The sequence below is a fragment of the Drosophila erecta genome, unplaced genomic scaffold (genome assembly GCF_003286155.1).
Source record: "Drosophila erecta strain 14021-0224.00,06,07 unplaced genomic scaffold, DereRS2 tig00000000-arrow-pilon, whole genome shotgun sequence".
Classification (NCBI taxonomy): Eukaryota; Metazoa; Arthropoda; class Insecta; order Diptera; family Drosophilidae; genus Drosophila; species Drosophila erecta.
Window position 1 is genome coordinate 22,636,511 of NW_020825194.1, and position 17,084 is coordinate 22,653,594.

The window sequence follows — 17,084 nt, forward strand, 5'->3', positions numbered from 1 at the left end:
TTTCACTTTTGGGGCCTTTAAATCTTTGTCATCACAGCAGCAGCTCGGAAGCGCTTTCCATCCATCAGTATGGATGCAGCCACTTCAAAGTCAGAAAAAGAACAAAAAAAAAAAAAAAACAGAGAAAACTTGATAGTTGCTACTGTTACTGTCACCCAATCCGATAATCGCCACCTTTCCCTTTTTAAAGCGACCCCTAGATGGCGCCACCCAAGACTACTCGAAACGGTAGACTCAGATACTTTATTTCCTTGGTGCAAGCGCTACATTTGCCTTAAACGTCACTTGTTTCGTGTAGTATAGTAATAACTGTTGGAATTCCCGAATACTAGAGAAAATAAATATGGAATCGCCCATGCCCAAAACCGAAGACCACACGAAAATACCCTCGGCCATCGAACTGACGAAGGACATTGAGGACAAGAAGAAGGAACAGAAGAGCATCGATGGGAAGGACACGATGAGTCAGATGGAAATGATGCGCCTCCTTGGCTTGCGATCAAATTCTGAGGAATCCGCTGCGCTGAGCTGCGCAAAAGACGGAGGATATCTTTTAGTGTAGACGTTAAAGCGTAATAAATGCAGAATTTGAAAAATATTTACAAAATGCAGAACCATAAAATATTTAAAATATTATGCAGTAATATACTCGTGTCAAGTTTTTATTATTGCCAAATGAACTGCTTACTATGATTGCAGAATAGCACTATAGCAAACATGGGTTAAGTAACAAGATATGTATGATAAGACAAATTTATTTGTGGTTCCACCAACAAATATTCTTTAGTAAAACTTCAAGCATTTAAAATAACAATTCACTTAACCTAATCACAGAAGAATGTTTTTTCACCAGCTGACTAATACAAAGACTATTGATTGGCAAAAATAGGCTGTCGTCTTGGGCTACAATCGAGTATTGTTCACATCGGACTCGACGGTCCACACGGGGGCGTTCAAAGGGGACTGCTCCTTCTTGCTGCTCGGCTCCAAATGGGGCACAGCCGGAGACACACTTGTTCTGGGCGTGAGGAGCAGGCTGGTGCAGATTCCGCCCAAGATACTGAATACACAATACGAAGTCAGCGACATGGCCGTGTCAATCTTCTTTAGGACGTTGAAAAACGGAGCTGAGAGGAGCCACACCCGTGCCCAGGTGACCACGGAGAAGACGAAGAGCTGCTTCTTGTTCGCCGGCACCAGTTCGTTCATGCAGGCCAGGATCATCGACTGGGCACAGGAAACAGCCGCCTTGGGAATGGTGGCGATGATCATCCAGAGGCTCACTTTTAGCTCAGCGTCCACTGAAGAATAGTCATATTCCGTGTATTTCATTCATGAAGTTATAAGTCCTAACTTACTTGAGTCCGCATTGCTGAAGATCCAGCCCATGCAGCCCAGGATTCCAGCTAATATATTGAACACCCCTGCACACTGCCATTTCCACTTGTTGTGCTTGAGTGTAAAGTGGAGCGCCAGGAAGCAGCCAAAGATTTCAGAAAATCCTGCAGGGAGAATAGTTCATATAAAATAGGTTTTAGAAAGGATATTAACTATCATAATCATCTCATTTTGCAGGCAAAAGTTTTAGTGAATTCTTATCGTTTTGCTACTAGATTGATCTAAATACTTAGACGAAGTAATGATTGTGTTGGTATCTAAAAGTAATCAGTTAATCCCATTTAACACAAGTGCATTCAGCTGGGAACGCCCAACTCACCCATGGCAATAGTGTTCGGTACCAGGTAGTCTCTTCCAAACGATCTTATGTTGAGCAGCATGCCCATGAAGTTGATGACGAAGAAGGCCAGTGCCAAGTGGGCAGCTACCATGTGCGTCTTGGCCCGCTTTCCCTTCCACAACTCCTTCCAAGGAGCTGGTGGGGGCTGAGCCTTCAAGCGCTCGCTTAGCTGCTCCAGCTGCATCCGGAAATCCGGAGGGATCTTAAACGTGCGATCGTTGATCGCCGCTCCCTCACGCACGATCTGCTCCACATTGTCGATGGAGAAGCGATCCACGGCGTGCCGGAGCAGCCAGCGCGGAGAATCCGGGGTCCAGTAGAGCAGCAGGATCAGCATGACAGTGGGAAATGTAATGCCCACATAGATCAGGGACCAGCTGTTGAAGAATGAGGAAAGCCCTGGCAAGAGGATCACGCCAATGGACCAGAAAGTGTCGTACAGGATAATGGCACCAATTCGATGCATGCCCGCCGTGATGTCGGCAACTGGAAGATTGGATTTCTTTATAAATATTTATACTGAATATTCGCAATTGTACCTATAAATTCACTTACATATTGCCTGACCAGCTGTGAACATGATCGCGCAACAGACGGCGGAGAGGCAGCGGAAGGCGCAGTGGAGACTGAAATCCCTTGCGTATCCAGTGACTACTCCACACAAAATCTGGGCTACAGCGCCCACGCAATAGGTGCTCCTCGGGCTGATTCCCAGCATCATCTTGGTGCCCACAACGCCACCTACAAGCACTCCGAACAGATGCCAGTACTGAGTCCAGGCCACGAAGATGTCCCTGAAGCAGACCAGATTGAATTGCATGATCAGGGAGTCGAAACTGGACACGTAGGCGAACTGCTCGCACTCGGAGCTGGTGCCAGTGGACTCGTCCGTGATGTAGCACTGGTCATCCGAAACACTGAAGCTGGAGTTGCTGCTAGTCAAGTAAGTGGTGTCGCAGGTGAACTCCGAGCCGGGATAGAGTTCCGGTCCGGTGAAGATGATGCAGGCCATGAACCAGGCGGCGGGGATTTTGCACAGGAAGATGATGAGAATGGTTCTCAGCTGCCAGATGCCAAAGTCGCCCACAACATCGGCGATGACGTCGCTGCTCGCAGGGGCTGGAGGTGGCGTGGCCATCCTCTTGTCCAGGTCATGCTCCATGTCATTGGGGAGGATGTGGGGGGCAGTGGATTCTCCAGCTCGGTCGGGCGACGGATTGACCATGGCTCCTACTTAGTGAAACATTCTGCAAACGATGAGATTGGCATATTTGATGATTTTCCATTTATTTATTTGCCTTATTTCTTTCATTTCAATACCCCTTCCAACCCAATTGATGTAAATTGAAAGCGGTTTACTGATGAAATCAGTCGGACAAGGCATTGAATATCACGAGAGATTGTTGAAATATCTGCGGTTACTTTTCGTTTGACTGACTTTCAGTGTTACATAGACAAGTAAATGCCATGAATAAACACCCTGGCATAATTCATAGATTAAACTTTCCTAAAACACTATAATTGAAACACCTAAGTATCTGCTTATGCGCTCATTTCCAAACCTCACATATTTAACAAGATCATTTTTTATTTCCATCAACTGTGTAATCTCGTTTAATTGCACTCATAAATAAATTAGCTAAGCTCTTGATTTGCTTTAACCAGTTCGAAGTTCTCGTTTGCTTTATTCTTTCTCTATATCATATATCAAATCACGGGTCTTATCGATAAGCCAGAAAAGATAATGATCCATTTCGCGACCTTATCTGTACGATAGCCCTTATTTGCCGACGGCACACAGGGCGAAAGATTTGCAGCTTTAGGATTTAGTTGTTAATTCGCGTCAGATTCGCTTTGTTGGATGTCTGTATGGACAGACTCTTTATGCTTCAGTTTCACAGGTGCTAATTCGCGATTGTCTGGCGCACAATTGGTTCCACCTCCAGTCTGTCCACCTATTGGTAGCGCAAATATTTTAATTTATAATTTTCCAGGCAGTGCTAATTGCAGAAAACTGGTCGTGCCGGTGCTAGCTGTTCGAATTTCCCATTGGGCATTTCACATTCATCCGGGCATTGACAGTGGAGGTAGGTCTTTCTATCCGAACGACTGGTTTCGATTCGAGCCCAAATGCAAATTAATAATGGAAAACTGAGCCACTGGAGGGGCGTTACTCGTTTCAAATTAATGGAGTGCTCGACTTTTTGACAAGATGATTAGTGCACTGAGTATGAGTTAAGTCTATAATGCACTTTCCGTGGTAATCAATAAATTTTCCTATTTAAAAAAGGAATGTTTAGCTCAAGCGACCACAATATCACTTTTTGTTTTATCGAGGGCTCGATCGCAAACACTCACAAATATTTTCGAATGCAATTTATTTCTCGCGAGAACTCTTCGCAGTTAGTTCGTTTGATTTCATACAAATAAATTTAAACTAATTAAGCGACAATAAAAATTATGCACGCGGCTCGGACTTCTGCGGCTCCCAGCTCGAAAAAGGCAGCTTTCCGATTCGCACGTCCCGAGCGATTTTCTTATTGGATTCTTGGAGCACACGCGTCCCAATCGGCCGAGAATCAAATGGCAACTGACGCCAATGTCGCATTGGGAGCTATAGACAGGGAGTGAGCCGCTGGCTGTCCACGCGGAAACTCGAGGCGTTAATTTACTTAATGAATTTGCTCAAATAATAAAAAGTTATTGAACGGGTTGGTTTTTCGAGCATTTCTCTGTAGTTTTTCTATTGCTTTTCTATGTTTTATAAAGATTTGGCCCAGCCGGATTTTAGTTGAGTTAATGAGACACTTTTTCTTTGTTTGCCCCTTAAACATTTAATTTTATTGAATAGCTGACGGATCGATAAGGTGTCTGTCAACGCTCTTTATGTTATTAGTTTGAGTTTACCCCTCCGAGTGTATAATGCACTCAGGTGAGGAGCGGAGTGTCCATGGGAGCCATAACATTATTACTTTACGTTATCGGCGATTGCCATTCGGGCTTGTACAAATTCTGCATCGCCTTCCTTGCGGATTTCTATTTTAATCTTTATTGTCTAGGTCGCTTTTTTTAGCGCTCCTAGTGACACATCGAGTGTAGTGCTCTTCATTAACCTACATTAATATCGAGCTGTAGATTAATACCTATAATTCAACTTAAAATGTTCCTTCTAGGATCTGCATCACTTTTAAGTATCGGCAATTTGTCATTTAAATCAGTTCAGTTTGGTGTAATTTGTTGCTCATTGCTAGCTAATTAAGACCTTTTTGGAGACTCTAAACTGAGGGAAAAAATAATTCAATTAGCAATATATGGCGTGAAATGATTGAATTTGGTGTGATACCGGTTACGTTTAACTTAGGCAAGCCTTTAATTTGTGGCGAAATTCGATAAGCATAGGTTTTTGATCTTATTGTATAATATATTTAAAATTGAGTGTGTTTACCATCACGAAAATTGTCTACATCGGTCACAATGATAGTCCAAAATGTAATAATTAACGGATAATGTTACATTTATTGTTATAATCAGCAATTGATTGAGTGTACACCTAATAACTTAATATCTTTAAGTCGAACAAAGCCTACTTTCGGGCTCCGCAAAAGCTCTTCAAATGGTTTCCGAGCTGTGCGCTCTGTGAGCTTCCTGACCATTCAGGTCCACTTCCAGCTCGATCTCACTGGCGGGATGGAAATTGATGTGCCATATGTCGGCTATGCTCACTGCCATGTTCCGCTCAAAGTTGCTGAGGAGCTCATTGCTGTAGGCACTGCAATCCGAGCTCACAGTGCTGCAGCGGCGCAGGATGATGGCCGACTGGCGACGATAGGTGTTGGGCGTGGGTACCTGGCTGATCTGCGGCTGCTCCGTGTTCCAGTAATAGCGGTTAAGGCGGCGCAGGGCCAAGCCGTAGACCCAGCCCATGGTGGCCAGGATGGTGATGGGGACCAGGTGGTGGATGACAGTGAGACAGCTCAGGAAAGGGCAGAAGAGCAGGCACACCCGGCTAAATGAGATCACAGAAAGCATAAGGATCACCCGCTTCTCCTGGGACACAATTTCACTGGTGCAAGTGGTCAGCACTGCAATCGAGGCGGAGTTGGCTATCTTTAAAATGAGCCAGAATACCAGTTCCAGTCCCACACGGCGCGAATTGCGTTCTATAAGAAGAATATCCATTTAGAAATTTAGAAAGTCGATATCCATAACAGTGCTCACCAGTTTCCGGCAGCAACCAAATCAGATAGGTGCTGAGACCAGCTATAATCATCAGATTTCCCGCCCACCGCCAATGACGACGCGTGTACAGGATCAGGTAGAGACCAACAAAAAGGCCCACCATCTCAGCAAATCCCATGGCCGCTGTGTTCACATGCACCTGTTGGGCGCCCAGGTTTCGAATCATCAACAGAATGATGTTATACAGCACCATTGCACCGCCCCAGATCAAGTGGATGTACACGAGCTGGCTGCGTTTCGTCTCGCCATCCCAGACTTGGCAGTAGCTGTGCTTCTGTTTGGATTTCTGGTCCAGGTCGTTGGCGTACATCGTGAGCTGAACATCAAGGGTAAGTGGAACCTTCCGGTTATTGTATGTGGCCGATTCCAGCAGCTGACGCAGGGCGGCCTCCACCCGCTGGTGCTGTAGCAGCCAGCGAGGAGCATCCGCTATCCAACGATGCAGCCACACAAGCACAATGAGCGAGGACGAGATAGCCACGTACAGGTAGCTCCAGTTGTCGAAGTATATCGATATGGCAGGCAGCAAGACGAGACCCATGGACCAGAAGAGCTCCGACAAAGTGACCACTATGATGCGGGCCTTACCCGAGGTGATGTCGTTCACTAAAAAGTGGAAGCGCGTTAGTTCGTGTCTTGAGTCTTTTGATTTGCATAGATGGGACCATATTTCCCTTATCAAATTAAGATTTGTTATCTGAGTTAAAATGCAATTTGCATACTTACAAATAAATTGCCCGGAGGTGTACATGAGAGCACAAAATATGGAAGTGAGGCAGCGGAAGTAGATGTGCAACTGATAGGTGTCCACTAAGCCGGTGAGATTACCGCAAAATATTTGCCCAATCATGCCCAGCAACATCAAGCGACGCGGACTGATTCTGGAGTATAAAAAACCCGAGTTGTCACACTGATATATTATAAATATTTTGAGCAAATACATACTTCTTGAGAGCAGAATAGGCCATGAGTCCGCCGATCAGGGAACCAAGTGCATGAAAAGATTGCGTCAGAGCCACTAGAACGCGACGGGAGCAGATTAAATCGAACTGACTGATCAACGACTTGTAGTCAGTTCGGTGCTCCACGTGCTCGCAGGGCAGCGAAGGTTGGCCACCTGGCTCCTTCGACTCCGAGGCGTTCCACTCCTGGCCATGACTACGCACGAACCCTCGGGCCAGCGAATTGGAATAGGCATTGCACACGTCCACATTGAAGAGTCGATCCGTGCTGCGTGCATCCTGCCAAAGAGGATGGTTCCGGTCAACGTGCTCCGCCTGCGACCGGCTAACATTCCAATTGGCCGGGTGGCAGACGAGTTCCCCCTTCCAGGGATATGGCGCCGTGTAGATGATGATGGCCGTGAACCAGGCGCTGGGAATCTTGCAGAGGAATATCAGCAGGATGGTGCGCAGCTGCCAGCGGCCAAAGCTGCCGTTGACCTGCTCCACCACGTCCAGTTCTGGAGAGGACTTCCTCGAAAAGCTACCCGTCGACTGCGAATCCGGCATATCTGTGCTAACCGATCAAGCTTACGCCTTGCCTTACGTACGCGTACTGAGTTTGCTAATTTTTCATCGATCCCATGGACTTGGAATGACGGGAGGGAAAATTATGTTTGCTCTTCCGTTTAGTTGTACCCTCAAATTGGTGCAAATTGGTCGGAGATTTTGCGCTCCGTCTGGGTGATGTCTTATTATTAGGTTTGTTTTCTCCACGTTTATAACATCTATGACGTAGGGGGGTTGAAAAATGAGGAAGCTCTATTTAGAGCCCAATAAAGATTTATTGTCTCTAAAACGGAGAAATAAATTTTCCATTATTGCTCGGAGCATGGTGCCATGGTACTAATTAGATTCAGTAATTTTGTAAATTTGATTTGTCAACAAAGATTTGCTTCATCTATATTTGGACCAGTAGAAAGCTCCGCGAGTCGACAAATATTTATATTTCTAGGCAAACGATACAAATGCTTGCAATAAGAATATTCGTAAAACAAATACAAATAACTTTTAAACATTACGTTTTTAAATTCACGTCGCCCCTCAAAGAACACAACCTCTTCAATAATTTACAGCAGCACCTAAAAGAAGGCAACACAAATAGTTTGTATAATATTTATACATTTTAATGCATTTAATGGCCATTCGACTCGACTTTCACTCACCAAAATGTTGATGCCCAGGCAGGCAAGTAATTATTAAAGGCAGTTTTTATATTCAATAATAATCATCTTTTATTATATTTTGCAGCTTGTATTTCTTTTTTCATATTATTCCCGTGTATGCTTGCGTCCTACAAAATTGTTTGTTTCCCAAAGTCATGAAATCGTAAATAATATTGCATTCTTTTATACCAGCTATAAAAAATGGCCTATGCGTGTGACCCATAGATTATAATGCCATTAATCAATACTTGAAATATTTTACATTACTTCTGTTATGGGAAATGCTCTATAATGTATTAGGCAAGTGGCTTTGTGTGCATTCGTTGGATTTGTTTGATCAATTTTGCTTTTTCGATTTTGGTTTCAATATCCAATTAATTATTGTCTGAAATAATGATGTCAGCTAACCAATCTACATATGTTCACTTTAACTGGCGAAAACAATAGGTGGAAAAATACGAGACTAATGGCATTTCATTGCTCTTAATTCATTTGCTTTCGTTTAACTTTATTCTGCAGTATTTACAGTGATGTCTAGTAGTAAAATAAAATAAATGCGTTGTTGGATCGAAAACATTTTCCAAGCACTATGCTCTTAGACTAAGTGTGGATTTGGCTTTGCAGAGACTTGGCGTAACAATAAACGAAAAGCTACGCATTACAAATTAATTAATCTAATTTATGGCGATGTAGTGTGGGTGCGTTGTGAAGGTGAAAAGTGTATTCGAGTGGGCTCGCACCTCACAATGTCGGGAAGGGGAACTCGCGTTTAAAAAATACACATTTTATGCAAAGTATTTACATTTTCCAAGTTTCCGAGTTTCGGGGTGCGCCTTAAGCAGGGAGTAAAGTTATGGTCATAGATGGTATAGTTTAGCTTACTTTAGGTTTAGAGATAATATGCGCTCTGAGATTTTGCTCGTTTGTCCTTTAGTTGTGTTACTTTTGAATGAAACAAGCCAAGTTCGCTAGCTGTTTTTTGTCTGCTTAATTAACATAATGCTTAATCGCTAGTTTAAAGTCCTTCGGTTGATTTTTATGCTGATGCTTCTGCGTATCGGTAACCTTAGTGACCACCCCCAATTTCGCCCCGCCCAGCTACATATTTATGAGTTGGTGTGTCCTACATCTAGTTTCTATTCGGTAATATTTGGTTTCGAGTTCAATGATCCGTGCTGAGCCCATCCTCCACGTTGCTGTCCCAGTTGAATTCCGTGACGCCCTGCTTGAAGTAGATGTTGCCCAGGTTGGCGTAGCGCTGCTCAAAGTTTGTGTCTTTGGCCTTCAGATGCTCGAAACTGAAAAGAAAAAATGCAAAATAAATTAATTTGAGCCATTGCAATATCTATTGCTAGTAAGTGAACAAAATTCGCAGGAGAAATGCAAATTGAAGGCGACTGCAATAAATAGCTACAAATTTTGCATTGTATGTCAGGTTTTCTTCAAAAAAGGTGTTGCTTAGCTCTGGAGTACTTGCTGATATTGACCTACCTATTGGGTAGGTAGGCGAAAACCCTAATCACCACTTCCCTGAACGCATACTCTACTTTCTTCGAGCATTTAGGACGGAACTTCGCTTTCCTTGGCAATAGTGCCACCCGACTCTGTGCATTGTTGCCCTCCAATCCCACAAAAGCTGCTTAATTTATTTCTGCGCAATAGAATGGTTTCTATATGCACCCCACCATAAAAAAGGGAACCTTCAATTGTTGATGCAGCTGCCCGAGGTACAGCTGTATACAGCTATGTGCACAATGAACAAATCCACGTCTTGGGCCAGTCTTCAGTTACCTTGCCCGGGGCATTGTGAGCACTGCAGAAAATGTCAAAGGTCACAGGCGGCCATTATGCGGCCCAAGACAAAGGGTCGCTTCGGATGCAGGCAGCCAGAGATTTTTACGGAGAAGGAACAGGGGCGGAAAAACAAAGAAGGTGAGGGAAAACCCCGTCCACGGGCTTAAGTCACAGTTAATGAAGCGAGCTTGCCACTACCAGTGGTTGCTGGTGCATGGGTATTTCCCCTCGTTTACAAGACGGTTGAGTTGAGCCACCCTTGAGGAGGAAGCGCAGGCGCAGCTGTTCCGATTCGCTCGAGGAACCGAGGAACCGAGGAACTGAGGAACCGTTCCCATCGAGCAACCATCGCGGATAAGGCGCTGCCAGGGACACGTGTGCGCAATCAGCGTCGCAAGAATCCAGCGGATTGCCTGGCCGAGCTCACCCCTTCGCTGTCTTCGACGAGACGAGGAGGTTCAGCCTGAGAAAATTCCAGCACATCGAAATCAAAACGAGTTCCATGGGGTTGGCTTGAAAAAGGTAAACAATCTCCTCATTCTATAGGTACAGGCTTTTTTAACGCTTATACAAGATATGATGTGGCTGGAAAAGGAAGTTTAGCTTTATAATGATGAAACTGTACACTGCTACATTTTGGCTCAGAATTTCTTTTATTTTTACAGATAATTTGACCATGGATGTATAAATTTGCTAGATGGATAAAGTAGTAGATACATAAAAATGTTTTGGTTACATTCAAGTATGAGTCCGTTTATATTAAAATCTTTAAGAAAGCTCATTGAAAAACCCGCTTTCTATAGGAAATGTCCATAAATTGGGTATTGAATAAGCTATTTTATATGAGATTTATTAAGTCCCATAAGCGAGCGCGAAACATATAAAACAAATGATTTGGTATTTAGTCGGAGTGTGCTCGAACGAGATTGGAGGAGCACCTCTGGCTGTGTTGTGCGCAACGTGTATTATATTTCGCATCGGATCTTAGCTAAGGTGTATAATTTATAATAGTACGATAGAGTAGTGGGTACACAGGAATAGCCTAGATGTTGCGTGCCTTGAGCACCTGCTTCTGGGGCGGACTGGGCACGTTCTCCTTGCCGGCGAAGAGGACGGTCTTCTTGGGAGTGCTGGCCGCCGAGCGAGGAGTTCGTGGGGTGTGGGGGGTGCGCGGACTGCGCGGGGTGTGCGGCGCCGCCTTGGGCGTGCGGGGGGCGGGACGGGGCGAGGACTTGCCGGCGGACAGGAGCTCGCTGATCTCGCTGGTGCTGTCCTGGCGCACGCACTTCTCCGAGGAGTTGAGCAGCCACGAGGTGATCTTCTCGCAGTCGGAACGCAGCTCGGAGTCGCAGAGCAGATCCTCGATCTTCTCCAGATCGGTGGTGTTCGAGCGGTTGGCCTTGCCAGGTGTTCCCAGCAGGGAGGTGGCTGCCGGCTGCTTGGACTTGAGGGCAATGTTCTCCAACTTGAGCTGCTCGCACTCCTCGCGCACCTTCACAAGCATTTGCTCCTTGTTGTCCAGCTCCAACTGGGCGAACTGCAGCACGGTGGCGAACTCATCCAGCGCCTTCTTCATGTCCACCATATAGGCCTCGCGTGTCTCGTCCTTGCGGCGCAGCTCGTGGTAGTGGGCCAGCTGGGCGTCGCCATCGATGCGCTCCTGGAACGAGTTTGCAATCTGATTGAATTTAGCCAACGTCTCCGCCTCGCCGGCGAGCAGCTCGTGGAGCAGGGACTCCTTCAACGATACCTCGCTCTGCAGCGTCTGGGAGGAGGATCTCAGTGCGTTGAGCGCATCCTGGCTGTCGGTCAGTTGCTGGCGCAGTTGCTCCGCGTCCGCCTGCAACACCAGATAGCTCTGCTCCAGCGCTCCCTTGGCCAGCTGCACCGACTCCAGCTCCGCGCGGTACTGCTCCACATCCGCGTCGGACTTCTTCAGACGCTCCATCAGTATGTTGACGGTGGCCCGGGTGTTGGTCAGAGTCAGCTGATAGTTGTACTTCTCGGTGATCGTCTTGGCCATGTCCTGCTTCAGCTGCACCAGCTGCTGCTGCAGTGCGTCGCTCAGCTGGATGTAGTAGTCAATGCCGTTGCGCAACTGCTCCTCGCACTTCTGCAGCTTCTCGTCGCGCATGCGCAGCATATCATTGGTGGTCTCCAGCAGCACCATCACGTCCTGCTTCTCCAGCTCGATCTTGATCAGCTCGTTCTCGGCCAGCTTCTGGCGCTTGTCCAGCTCGGCGCGCCAGTAGCTCTTCTCACGCTCCACGGCGCTCTCCAGGTCGTTCTCCACCTGCTGCTGCACCTTGGCCACCGCCTGCTGCTGCTCGCTGTGCCGCGCCTGTTCCCGGCACAGCTGGCGGATAGTGTCGCAGTGAGCATCGATCTCGCAGTTCTTGTCCAGGAGCTCGTCCTGCAGCGAGCGGATCAGCGTGCACTTGTTGGCCAAGTCGTTCTTCAGGGTGTTGCGCTCCACCTTCAGGCACTCCAGTTCCGCCTGGCAGCTCTTGGCCTCCTGTCCGTAGGACAGTGCGTCCTGTTCGATCTGCTGCTTCAGCTGCACCAGGTCGGCCAGCAGGGAGGCATTGCTCTTCTGGAGATTCTCGACCAGCTCAATGTTTTCGGCGGTCTTGGCCTGCTCCTGGCTGCAGTGCTCGCGGGCCTGAGCCACATCCGCCTGGAGGGCAGAGAGTTGTGCCTGCAACTGCTCCTCCACCTTTTGGCGCTCTTCATTCGCCGCCTGGAGCAGCTCGTTGGCCAGACGCAGTGCCTCGCTCTCGGCCACCAAGGCCTCCACTTGGCTTTCATGCTCCTCGCGCTGCTGCTGCAACTGCTGCTCCATGGCGGCCAAGCGCTCCAGGAGATCTGCGTGCTCCTGGCCCATCTGCTCGTTCAGAGCTTTGTGCGACAAATTCTCGGTGGTCAGGGCTTCGATGAGCTGATCCGTCTTGGTGGTGGCCAACTCATGCTCCTCGCGCAACTTGGCCTCGGCTTCCTTCAACTGCTCCACATGGCGGCGCAGCACATCCAGTTGGCTCAACTGGCTCTCGATCAGCTCGTTCTTGTGCCGGATCTCGTACTGCAGTGCCTCCTTGCCCTTTAGCCGGCTGGCGGACTTGGCCTCCTTCACGGGCGTGGTGGCTGCCGAATGCAGCGGAGTGGATGCCGCTGTTGAGGCGCCACTTCCGCTTCCGGTGGCCGCATCCGTGTGACTGGGAGTCGGACGGAAGCGCAGTCGCTGCGGCAACGAAGGAGTACGGAACAGGCGTAATCCCTTGGACTTCTTGTCCTCCTTGGGAATGGCGAATTCCTTGGCGTCCTTCGAGCTGGACGCGAAACGCACGGCGTCCTTGAAGAACTTTTCGATCTGCTCCTTGCGCTCCGGCTGAACGGTGGGCGGAGCAGCGGTGGGCGTGGCACTGCCCGCCGATCCCGCCGAGCTGTTGGACGCAGCTGGCGAACCGCAAATGGCCACATCCACGTCGTTGAAGCGCTTTAACTTGGCCTTGGAGAAAGACATTTTCGAACTTGTTTTCTGATTCGGCTTAACTTGGTTGCGATTCCTTTGGATTTTGTCTCAATGTCCCATTAACAACGCTCGTTTAACTTTCGAATAACAATAACTCAACGATCAAACATAAACACAACTTTAACTTTCGGCTTAATTATGTTCAACAATACGTAGTCCGTAGTCGTTTTAATTTTTCCGTATAATTTTTCTGTACTCTGTGGTCTGTTCTGTTCTACACTAAACCCGCTATCCCGTTGCTACCCGTTTCGTGTACCTACGCGTTCCGTTGTCAAAACCTAACTGAGCTCACCTTCTGTCCAAGATCCCCGAGGCAGACATCGCCTCCAGCTGGCGGGCGCGCGAGAGCGGGATGGGCGCAGTGTTCGAGCGAGACAGAGCCAGGGTCACAGAAAACTACCCTCGAGCAGGGTCGCTTCCACGATCCCGCGTAGCTTCGCCTGTGCGGCAGATACCCTGTAGTCAGGTTGGGTGTTTCAGGGAACTTAGAACGATAAATGTCCGTACGAGTATGTGGAAACTATGTGGAGCTGGCACCGAAAATACAGCCATGAAAAGAAGCTCTACGCAACTTTGTGCTCTGCAACATACTAATGTTAGTTCCAGAATAAGAATTCATTATTCTTGCAATATATTATTATCTTCCCGATAACTTGCATTTACAATTGCATTATAATACCCCAAAAATACTCCTTTAAGAGTATCTGGAATTCAGGTAGCCGAGCTCTTCTCTCATTTCTTGATTTGGTGGTGGTTCGTGCCACAGTTCTTGATCCCTGGTCGTCTTATCTGTGTGTTTGTCAAGACGTCTGCCCCGTGTGTGTGAGGAAATGTTTTCATTTCAGCGCGCGCAAATGTTGCAATTGCAGTTCAAGACAGCACGAGGAGGGTTCGAGATCTGATTGGGGTGGGAGATGGATAGGATCCGCATTCCGTGGCTCAAATACATATAGGAAATGAGGCGCAGAGACATACGCACTCACATCTGCCTGGGCTTCTCCTTCCCCTCGAGGACTTCTAGTGAGTAAATGCGATGGCTTTCGAGGATTGAGGACATGAGTTGATGGCCTTATCCGTAGCTCCAACCCAGCTGGCAGCCAGCATAATTTGTTAATTCGATACGAAATCCGATGCCCGCATAATTACAGGAAAATGCGTCGGAAATGGGCGAGTTGCGCCTGCGCAATGAGTTGCATGGAATTGAGGCGAATTGAATGGCTTGGAAAATGAGTTGATTTTTCACGTGATATTGCCAAGCAGTTGGCAATCGCCATCCTCAATCTGGATAGAGACCCTCATGATGTCCTGCTGGTCCTGCGGTAGCTGCCTGTGCATCCTGCCATTTTTCGGCTTCTTCCATCCAGTGAGTATGTCACATCAGCTGGTTGTTCATTCGATGGCAAACAATGGTCGGCGGACTCTAGCAACTGGGATAATTCCAGTGATAATTCCAGGTTAGAGCAGACGGGCATGGAATTATGGGTGGGTCAGCCACACACAGCTGTGCCCAAGACAAGAATTAAGGAATGGACATGAGGAAAGATGCTAGAGGGAGCCATAGATCAGGGCATATGATCTATGATATGATATGATTCTGTTGGAGATCAACAGAGTATCAAGACTCACTGAGTATTTTTTAATTGATATGGGTTCTTGATAACCTTTGTAGGTTCATACATTGCACGTTTGTACATATTCTAAGGTAACAGTTTCCCACATAATAATTAGCATTTTAAAAACATTTAGATTTGTTGAACAGTTTTATGATCTGTTGCCAAACTCCCCTCTAATAACAATGCAAGTTGTTCGAGAAAGGGGTTTCACAATTGGCTGATCCGATGATGTGCAGGACATATAAATGGTGTTAGTAACATTTACCCTGCGCGGCGACACCTTCGACATTATTTTCCCATGCCTGTCCATGCATAACTGCTATTCATTGAACGCGCTGTAAGGTGAGGCGGTCTAATGATGGTTCCATGGGATCCAGAACCAATGTCATCACAACTCAAAGTGAGTGCAACAAAGGACTGACTTGGCCCCTGATGATCCAAGGGATTTCGCACCCTCATGGCACACAAAACGCTACTAAAGGACGAGGACGAGGACGTGGAACAGAGTCATCGACCTTCGGGCGACGTCCCGACGATGCTTTGCAGGAGGGGCTCCAGGAAACCGGAGCCACGACTTTCGATCGGGTTTTCCCGACCAGATAAACCAGCTCCTACTGTAACTAGCGAGGGGCACACGGAAACAACATCACTAAAGCCATGTTCTATCGGCACATAAGCCAATTAAGCAGGGTGTTATAAATATCAATACATAGGTCGCGACCAGGACCAGGAAGAGATCTTGATTCCAGAGCGAGGGACTCACCGCTGAAAGAGCAATGTCTTGGCAAAGGCGTACAGCTCGATGTCCAGGCCGTTGAGCTTCTCGATGCGACGCTTTTGGTCCGGTCGCAGATTCTGGACAGCAGTGGCCGAGATTGTGGTGTTGTGCTGCTCGAAGGGAATGGCGAAACGCAGGTTGAAAGTCTCCTCGAAAATGTACTGGGACATCTGCAGGAAAACGGGCACTTACAATTACTCATTACAATGGGCACTCACAAACGAAACCCACCTTTTGATACTCAGTCAGTCCAAAGTAGGCCATGGCGGCCAGATTGCGCTTTGCGCTGGCCAGCATCACGCGATCCCGCTCGTGGGCGGGCATCGATGACTTGTTGTAGCAGCCGACGAGGGCGAGGTCGGCCAGCATGCGGGTCTGCCGGTTGGCCGCCAGATTGGACTCGCAGCCGGCGAACTGGTCGAGATCCACGTCCAGCCAGTCCTTGCCCTTGTAGCAGGCGGGCAGCTCGGCGGCGGTGGCCTGGCGGCCCAGGCACCAGTGGCGTGATCCCTTCCAGGTGGCGCCCCGCCGCACGTGCCGATACTCGGACATGTAGCGGGCAATAGGTTGGCGCAGCAGCGAGATGTAGAAGTACCGCCGCTTGGCCGTCTCCCCCTCGTTCTTGTCCAGCTCCACGTCCACGCAGCTGGTGAGCTCGGTCCAGTCGGCATGGAGGCCGCACTTCCAGCCCGTCGAGTAGCGGGAAAAGAGCCAGTTCTCATTGCGATGCGGTCGGAAGCAGTAGCAGCGCTTTCTTTGCCGCTGGCACTCGCAGGGACGCTGGATACATTTGGTAAACATATCAGTTACTGGCGCTCATTTCAGGATATATCAATTACTCACCTTTAGGTCCAGATCCCTGACCAGGTGGCGGCCAAACGAGGTGCCGCCCGTCTTCTGGATGTGCAGGAAGACCATCACGTCGTGGCCATCCATGTCGAACTGAAAGTCATCGTTTAGCACATCCTCGTAGCTCAGCCCTGCATTGGCGATGATGTTTTGCGGGGCGGAGGACTTGGAGGCCATGGCCGTGATGCCGCCCCCACTGTTACCATTGCCATTAATGCTGTTGGCCTGATGGAGTGGGAGCTCATTATAGGCGAGGATATCCGAAGACTGCAGTATGACGGCGCGTTTGGATAGGGCGCATACCTGCGGTCATGGAGAGGGGAAAAACATTAAATATTACACACAGTTCAATGGGAGGGAGTACCGACACGCCGCAT

General features: G+C 48.0%; 4 protein-coding genes across 6 annotated transcripts; all 4 read right to left on the reverse strand.

The window, feature by feature from the left end:
- Positions 1 to 739: 739 nt before the first annotated feature.
- Positions 740 to 4,358, reverse strand: LOC6553846 (solute carrier family 22 member 13). The gene is made up of 5 exons (XM_001979442.3): positions 4,097 to 4,358; positions 2,294 to 2,985; positions 1,718 to 2,224; positions 1,359 to 1,502; positions 740 to 1,301 (listed from the first exon to the last, which is right to left on the reverse strand). Exons 2-5 carry the CDS (start codon positions 2,961 to 2,963, stop codon positions 904 to 906), a joined length of 1,719 nt encoding a protein of 572 aa, XP_001979478.1. The 5' UTR covers positions 2,964 to 2,985; positions 4,097 to 4,358; the 3' UTR covers positions 740 to 903.
- Positions 4,359 to 5,240: 882 nt separating this feature from the next.
- LOC6553845 (solute carrier family 22 member 3) lies at positions 5,241 to 7,536 on the reverse strand. Its single transcript, XM_001979441.2, has 4 exons — positions 6,923 to 7,536; positions 6,704 to 6,858; positions 5,957 to 6,583; positions 5,241 to 5,898 (listed from the first exon to the last, which is right to left on the reverse strand). The coding sequence occupies exons 1-4, from the start codon at positions 7,486 to 7,488 to the stop codon at positions 5,348 to 5,350; spliced, it is 1,899 nt and encodes a 632-aa protein (XP_001979477.1). The 5' UTR covers positions 7,489 to 7,536; the 3' UTR covers positions 5,241 to 5,347.
- Positions 7,537 to 8,995: 1,459 nt separating this feature from the next.
- Positions 8,996 to 17,084, reverse strand: LOC6553948 (heparan-sulfate 6-O-sulfotransferase 3-B). The gene is made up of 5 exons (XM_026976049.1): positions 17,076 to 17,084; positions 16,702 to 17,010; positions 16,090 to 16,638; positions 15,844 to 16,028; positions 8,996 to 9,442 (listed from the first exon to the last, which is right to left on the reverse strand). The coding sequence occupies exons 1-5, from the start codon at positions 17,082 to 17,084 to the stop codon at positions 9,307 to 9,309; spliced, it is 1,188 nt and encodes a 395-aa protein (XP_026831850.1). The 3' UTR covers positions 8,996 to 9,306.
- Positions 10,582 to 13,873, reverse strand: LOC26526373 (myosin-8). 3 transcript variants are annotated; one of them, XM_015154992.2, is made up of 2 exons: positions 11,689 to 13,871; positions 10,582 to 11,598 (listed from the first exon to the last, which is right to left on the reverse strand). In XM_015154992.2, exons 1-2 carry the CDS (start codon positions 13,456 to 13,458, stop codon positions 10,981 to 10,983), a joined length of 2,388 nt encoding a protein of 795 aa, XP_015010478.1. In that variant the 5' UTR covers positions 13,459 to 13,871; the 3' UTR covers positions 10,582 to 10,980. The 3 variants fall into 3 exon arrangements, with proteins under 3 accessions (XP_015010478.1, XP_026832078.1, XP_015010479.1); XM_026976277.1 differs by having other exon boundaries at positions 10,582 to 11,616; XM_015154993.2 differs by having other exon boundaries at positions 10,582 to 13,873.

Excerpts from the sequence above, each read along its gene's own strand:
- LOC6553845 (XM_001979441.2), bottom strand. The coding sequence starts at position 7,488 with ATGCCGGATTCGCAGTCGACGGGTAGCTTTTCGAGGAAGTCCTCTCCA. Across the intron at positions 6,584-6,703 it reads CACCTCCGGGCAATTTATTT|TGAACGACATCACCTCGGGT; the intron begins GTAAGTATGCAA and ends TCCACTTTTTAG. Across the intron at positions 5,899-5,956 it reads TTGGTTGCTGCCGGAAACTG|AACGCAATTCGCGCCGTGTG; the intron begins GTGAGCACTGTT and ends TTCTTCTTATAG.
- LOC26526373 (XM_015154993.2), bottom strand. The coding sequence starts at position 13,458 with ATGTCTTTCTCCAAGGCCAAGTTAAAGCGCTTCAACGACGTGGATGTG.
- LOC6553948 (XM_026976049.1), bottom strand. Across the intron at positions 16,639-16,701 it reads TCAGGGATCTGGACCTAAAG|CGTCCCTGCGAGTGCCAGCG; the intron begins GTGAGTAATTGA and ends AAATGTATCCAG. Across the intron at positions 16,029-16,089 it reads GACTGACTGAGTATCAAAAG|ATGTCCCAGTACATTTTCGA; the intron begins GTGGGTTTCGTT and ends GTTTTCCTGCAG.
- LOC6553846 (XM_001979442.3), bottom strand. The coding sequence starts at position 2,963 with ATGGTCAATCCGTCGCCCGACCGAGCTGGAGAATCCACTGCCCCCCAC. Across the intron at positions 2,225-2,293 it reads CACAGCTGGTCAGGCAATAT|TTGCCGACATCACGGCGGGC; the intron begins GTAAGTGAATTT and ends CCAATCTTCCAG. Across the intron at positions 1,302-1,358 it reads CTTCAGCAATGCGGACTCAA|TGGACGCTGAGCTAAAAGTG; the intron begins GTAAGTTAGGAC and ends ACTATTCTTCAG.